The sequence below is a fragment of the Dendrobium catenatum genome, unplaced genomic scaffold (genome assembly GCF_001605985.2).
Source record: "Dendrobium catenatum unplaced genomic scaffold, ASM160598v2 fragScaff_scaffold_629, whole genome shotgun sequence".
Lineage (NCBI taxonomy): Eukaryota > Viridiplantae > Streptophyta > Magnoliopsida > Asparagales > Orchidaceae > Dendrobium > Dendrobium catenatum.
This window is the reverse complement of record NW_021319091.1, coordinates 795832-802878: the sequence shown is the minus strand read 5'-3', so window position 1 is coordinate 802878 and position 7047 is coordinate 795832. Positions and strand designations below refer to the sequence as shown.

Here is a 7047-nt window from a genome sequence, read left to right as displayed (position 1 = left end):
AGGATTTTAAATTAAAAAAATAAAAAACTGATTAAATATTATGTGTGTATATATATATATATATATATACACACACAAACATACATATATTCTTTATTTTTTTAATTTAAAATCCTATTTAATATGCATATAATTATATTTGTAATATACATATACTTAGATTAACATTAATGATTAATTGAGCTTTTTAATAAGCTTTATTTTGAGCTTTAATCGAGCTTATTCATGAGCTTTAATCAAAATACTTATATATTTTTATGTTAAAATTTAATTATTACATAATTTTTATTATATTTGAATAATTTTAGTATTTAATACGTCATCCAGTTGTGGGCTTCGGAAATTCGGCCCCGGCCTCCGCCTGCTTGCTTTTTCTTTCGGGGAGTTTTAATGAATTAAGTTCCAGGGTAAATTTTGGGAAGACAAATACATTTGTAGATAAGACACTACCCAGAGATTTCACCCTCATTTTACGAGGACTTTATGATCTGAGTTCTTAATTCCTATAGGCGCAACCCTATAGTTAATTACCCCTCCCGATCAGTCGATGACAAGAGGGAACTTGAAATAAATTCTAGACATCGATGAATACGTTATATTCATAGATACGCGGTATTCAGCATATAGCAGCAGCATGGGCTTAAGAAATTTGGGAATTTGATAATCTTGATATTTAGAATGGCACCATCTAGCACTTAAAGCGGATGGTGGGGGAATGGATGATGGACCCGATCAAGATCCCATGGTTCCATCGTCTCCGGCCATCGTGGTCCCTGGTCTACTTAGTTAGAGGAGGTAGTCGACCAAACCTTACAGAATGTTTGTCTAAGGGGATAAATTTGAATCCACCTTAGCTAACAGAGGGCTTTGTGCCTTATTGATCATATCCTATTGATTCATATCTTAAGGATTTGATGCCACTAAGGAGCGTATTGGCTCTGGCCATAACCAATATTTGTGGTGCCATTTGGCGGCAAAACCACTCGGTTCAGGGGGCCCTTGGTCATAACCGTTTATCCTACGGTGCCATTTGGCAAAAAAATCACTGGTTAGAGGACACGTACCACGTCCTTATTGGTAGAAGATTATTTGAAAATAGATCCTAGTGATATTTTCGACTAGGCACTAGCTCTTTGTGAGCTGAAGTACATTTCAATTTGTCCACTCCTGCAAACTGTTGTGGATGGTAGAAAGTTATCGATGGATAATTTCAATTTTAAACTTTTGGAGTTTAAGAATGTTGGAATTTTGGAAATTTTTGGGTTTTGGACTTTGAATTTTGAATGTTTAACGAGTATTTGGGTGACATTGTTAAAATATTTAGAATTAACCCCTCCGGTTGAGATTTGCATTCAACATGGTCATCATCACTTATATTTTTTTAGGAATTTGAATTTTGTGAAAGTTTGGAAGTATTTGAAATTGTTTGTGAACCCCTCCGGTTGAGATAAACATTCAACACGGTCATCATCGGGGTGTATGGGGTCATTTTCTGCTTTTGTATTTAAACTTATCAACTCTGTCAAGCTATCGACAATGGATCGGGTTTCATAGGCTTTATTAGGGGAGCCGACTCGTGAGTCGGCTCGAACTCAACTCGTTAACGAGCTCGCGAGCCGAGCTTATCGAGCTTCGAGCTCGAGCTCGAGCCTACAATCGAGCTCGTATAATAAACGAGCTCGAGTTTGAGCTCAACCCGACTCAACTCGAAAGTTTATCAAGCTACTCGATATAATTATATATATAATATTTATAATATTATTTTTATATATAATAATACGCATCACATTTGTTGGTGCTTCTCAAAAGAGCTCGATCTCGAGCTCGAGCTTGATATTTTCTAAATGAGTCGATATCGAACCCACTAATCGAGCTCGATCTCGAGCTCGAGCTCATTAAGGATTAAACGAGCCAGGCTTGATAAGGAAAATGCTCGACTCAACTCGACTCGTTTACACCCTTGGGCTTTATGCTTTTGTGAATGAATTTTCATTGTTATAGGCCTTGAAGGTCTAATATGAATGTATTAAGAGCATAGACAATTACAGAATCAATGATATCATCTCCAATTGAATTTTTTCCTTGTATTCTATACTCTCCATGAATCCATTCATAGCTCCTATAAGAGCATATTTGTCTATTTAAGTTCCCATCAATAAATAACCTTCTTCTATAAGCATTTGTTATAATAACTCATCTGTTTCTTTCAAAAAACGATTCTCTAAATAAACTTCCAAACCAATTTAAGGGGCATAACAATTTTTTTTTTTTTGTATAAGGGGCATAACAATAACTACATTTATAATGCACTATGAAGTGAGAGGCTGGGGTATAACTTTTAAGCTTCCCCTACTAACCTAGAATTTCTCTCCTTTTCATTTTAGTTATTGCAAACAACTGATATCTAATTTACTTCTAATTATTGTGTTTGTCAATTCTTCTCATCCTACCTCATATATCAAATCTAATTGAATTGAATTTAATTTTAATTCTAGTAAAACTTTCTCACTCTCACCATAATTGAGTTGAATATGGCGTGCCACTCACAGTTGATCTCCTAATTCACATTGCTTATTTTTCACCACAATTTGGTTAAATTGTTAAGCATCACATTCGAATGTCATTCTAGCAAAGCGTTACCTCTTTTTAACTGCTATGGGATTAAGTTGTGATATGCCAGTTACGAGTTATATTCTTGCAAGCATTGCATACCTCTCTCCAGAAACAGGCTAGATTATGGCGTGCTACTTTGGGGTATGCTATGGCTCTAGAAAAATTCAAATTCACATATATTTCATTAGTTTTAGCATAATTTTATGATTTTCATTTATTGGTCTAATGCCAGCACTCAACCTTTCTCCTTTGGACTTGGGACTGATGATAGGTGGTATTAAAACATTTTTAAGCATAATTTTATTAAAAACAAATTATAGGAGTACATAAAGATTAACAAGAATTTCTAGAAAAGAAAGAAATATACATAGGATAAAATAAAGATATCATCGATTACAGGCATAATTGAACCGCCTAGGTTGAAGCGTGGTGAAAAACAGAGAATGATGATAAATTTTTTTCTTATCGAGGCCTTGTTTTGTAAATAGGATATGTAACCTCCTATCTGCGCTTCTATCTACTAGCGTGTTATCCATCATAATGCATCTATCATAATTAGGAGGAAATGAATTATGAGCTTCTGTGTCTTCACCTATAAGAGAGATGGTTTTGAAACATTTTTGAGAATGTGAATTGGAAAGAAATTGCTCGTTTTTTTTTTTTTTTTTTGGTTGGGGTTGGTTGACATTGAATCACATACTCCTCTTGTAGTTGAATATTAAAAAATGGGAATTTAAGATTTTTCAGTTTAATGACCAAGTATTTTGATTTCATTTTTTGTTCACATTACAACTTAAAATCATTTATGAATTACTGATCTTCTCTTTTGATGACTACTGCAATCAGCGGCCACAATGAGAAAATGGTTACTCATAATAAGGGTTTCTTAAGCAGTATCCTCGAGAATCTTCCATTCTTCTATCGATTTTTTAAAATAAATTCAACTGAAGCAAGCAACCTTCCAGCAAATCATTCTTTTGGTGACCCATTACTCGCATCAGCCAGTGGGAGCAAATCAGTTTGGGATTTGAGTCATTTGACTAAGTTGGTCTATCCATTAGAGCACAATCTAAATCAGGGTGCATTTTCTGATAAGCTTGAAAACGTGACATTAAGAAAGTAAGTTTGTTCTACCTAAAGTGCAGTCATCTTATACTACTATGGCTTCGTTTGGGACGACTTTCTTTCTTCTTCATAAAGCAGTTTTCTAGTATAAAAATTTTAATTTTTGTACAAGAAAACTACTTTATGAAGTAGTAATAAAGCCGTCCCAAACGAAGCCTAAATCATAATATGTGCAGCGGAAAATTTGCATTATTTACTGTTGTTGTATTTATTGCAGCGATTCCTGTCATGAAACTACAGGAGAGGTGGCTGAACTGGGGGAAACCAACAATGCGCCTATGAGTAAATTTGGTAACCAACCTAGTGGAGGTATGTATAGTGCTTGCATTAATGAGCTACACCCTTTTATAGCACACAACTATAATTGTTTTCATATCTTGTTCTTGATCAGGAAAACAGGGTATTGCGGTGGTGAAGCAGGGTGGCCATGAGATCGGTCCGGCCTTCCACGTTGCTCAGCTCTGGGCCAAGAAGTGTTCTGCGAGTAGATCAAAGAAAAATGATAAAGTGGACACATTTAGTCTTCCAGTTGGTGTAAAATCATCGAAATTAGAACCAGACAGTAAACCATATTCTAATCACGTGCTAGCAGAAAATTCTGATTACATTAATAATGAAGTATTGGGTATGTGGATAAGCTTTAACAGCATTCTAAACAGGTTTCAAGGTAACAATGTTTAAAATATTTCAATGTCATTTGCAGGTGGGATCACATCTGATATGTCCAAGAAAGACAGCTTGCTTTCTGTTCGTGCAGCTATGATGCTGGTATTTTTTTTTTGTCTCAGGAATTTTCTCAATCATTAAAAACCTTGAAAGAGGCTTTTTTCAAATATTTGACAGTAGTTGTCATTTGATCTAGCTACCATGACTAGATGTTTTTTCTTCTTCTTCTTCTTGTTCTTCTTTTCAAAGCTGTTCTCGCTCTAATAATGTTTTAATGATAATCATAGTATATCCTAATTTATGATTGTGTACAAAGCTTTGATATTTTTGGAGATATTGAAAGGCACAGGAGATCCACATATTGAGGTAGGGAGACGTTGGTTGATTTGAGAGATACTCATCATATTAAGATGATTATGATATGCTACCTTAGATAGTGATAAATAGAAGACTACCTAACATTTCTTTCTTTCTTAACTTTCATCTACTTTTCATTGAATTTTATTTTATTAACGTGAAAAAGTCTAAAATTTCATTTCCAGTTCTTTTCTCCTCATTAAATTAGTTTTATTTAAGTCACCGAATATCCTCATTATTGTCCTGCATATTTTTTATGTTTTCAAATGTTTATTGCATGACCCCTTTTTTCTATTTTTTTAAAATATTTTAACGAAAGGAAGCTATTCAGGAAGCAGAAAGGGAATCTCTGAAAAGTTGGAATCCAGTCGTGGAAATCCAATATAAAGGAGGAATGTACAGAGGAAGATGTCGAGCAGGTCTTCCTGATGGGAAGGTATAATATTGCTGAAAACTTGAAATATGAGGCAGTTACAAGAACTTTATTACATTATAAAGCTGAGATTAGCTGATAAGAAGTCATTCATAGTGTTCTAATCAGATCCATTGATGCATTCAAATTCTAGGGTCGGTTAACCTCAATGGATGGAAGTTTTTATGAAGGCTTTTGGAAATGTGGAAAGAGGTCAGGTCTTGGTACTTTCTGCTATAGTAATGGAGACCTTTTTAGGGGACCATGGAGAGATGATCTCATGCATGGAAAGGTAGAATCTTTCATAAAAGCTTGACCAATTTTAATTTTAATCCCTTCAAGTTATTTTTCCTTATTCATGTATATTTTTATTTTACATATACATATATGTTCCATGCTCTTGCAGGGTTAGATATACCATGCAATCCATTATAATAGGGTAACGCAGAATGTCTTAGGTTGTAGGGTTTATTAATATAAATCTTAAATGAAATATGCAAAAGATCAAAATTGTATTTCAACTCTTAGGGGGCTGTTTGGTATCAGATTTGCAGCAGGAGCTAATCTTCATGAATGAACTATTTTCTTAGATACTTTTAACAAAGCATTTTATTTTTTGCAAGGACTTTCTTTTTGTTTACCCTGCAAATGTTATGCACATTAGTTGTGTTTGTGCAGGGCTGGTTCTATTTTCATACAGGTGATAGGTGGTTTGCAAACTTTTGGAGAGGCAAGGCAAATGGAGAGGGAAGATTTTTTTCAAAGAATGGAAGTGTCTTCTTTGGTTTCTTTCGCGATGGCTGGCGTCATGGCCGAAGTGTGTGCATAGATGCCGACGGATCAAGGTATTAATAACTACATGGAGAAGCAGAAAACATGATTTTTCTTCATTTGGTTAAATCATGGAAAAAGTGCACTTGCAATATTATGTTTTTCATGTAAGATTCTCTGCAGAATTAAAATTAACTTGAAATCAAGTTCAACAGCAATGATAGCCAATTCCTCTTAGAGATTCTTTTATAATGCTATTATCATCAATGCTTTCTTGATAATATTATTTCATATAATGTCTTTTTTATGTCAATTTTAATTTGATAGGTGGACAGAGCTTTGGGATGATGGCATATTGGTCAACAGGACTCCACTTGACAAGTAAGCTAAAATCTGATTGATCATTAACAAAGTTATAGTGAAGGATTTTCTCATTTATTTTCCTACCCAATTTTTTTGTTTATTGAGTCGCCATCTGTTTTGTGGAGTAAACAAGTGGATATGGAGCGTATAGTACATAAGCATATTGTCATATTGAGATTTGTATGTGGCCTCTAGACATTTAAATTCAATTGTTAGGAGAAAATCATTCCCATTTCTTTCTTTCTTTCTTTCTTTTTATAAAAGCTGTAGTGAACTAATAATGGTTTTCAGCGAGTTTGTGAATATATTTTTTAGAATGAAATGCTATGAATAGTACTATATTTCATTGTTGCAATTTATTAAAGCTTTTTATTGTACTAATACGCACATTGAATTTGAAAAAAAAAACGAGCCGTTAACATATTTAGGTTGTAGACTCCATGACAAATCAATGTAGCCGTTGGCCACCTCAATTTATGGTCCAACACTGCAACTCTCCTTGCAACAAGAAATTTCAAGGTCTCCACAAATCAAGCAAGATGGTCGAAGAACGCAGTCGGTGATGGCAAGCTCAATTATCAAGAGATCGTATGTTGTTGGTGTGCGTATTTGCGATCTTCGAGGGTTAGTTACTCTTGAAAAGTAAAAGAACTAACAAGCAGAGTTAAAATGTTGAATAGAATTTGGCTTCGTTTGGGACGGTTTTCTTACCGCTTCTTAAAACAAATTTTTAATCTAAA

General features: G+C 34.3%; 1 protein-coding gene across 1 annotated transcript in view; it reads left to right on the top strand.

The window, feature by feature from the left end:
* LOC110094458 (protein ACCUMULATION AND REPLICATION OF CHLOROPLASTS 3) overlaps positions 1–6646 on the top strand; it is a 29744-nt gene extending 23098 nt beyond the window's left edge. Inside the window, exons 10-17 of the mRNA XM_028695397.1 lie at positions 3460–3732; positions 3956–4047; positions 4130–4363; positions 4442–4506; positions 5093–5197; positions 5328–5465; positions 5852–6018; positions 6272–6646. Of these exons, the coding sequence (XP_028551230.1) occupies positions 3460–3732; positions 3956–4047; positions 4130–4363; positions 4442–4506; positions 5093–5197; positions 5328–5465; positions 5852–6018; positions 6272–6329 (1132 nt within the window). The 3' untranslated portion in view covers positions 6330–6646. The remainder of the gene's footprint in view (positions 1–3459; positions 3733–3955; positions 4048–4129; positions 4364–4441; positions 4507–5092; positions 5198–5327; positions 5466–5851; positions 6019–6271) is intronic.
* The last annotated feature ends 401 nt before the right edge of the window (positions 6647–7047 follow it).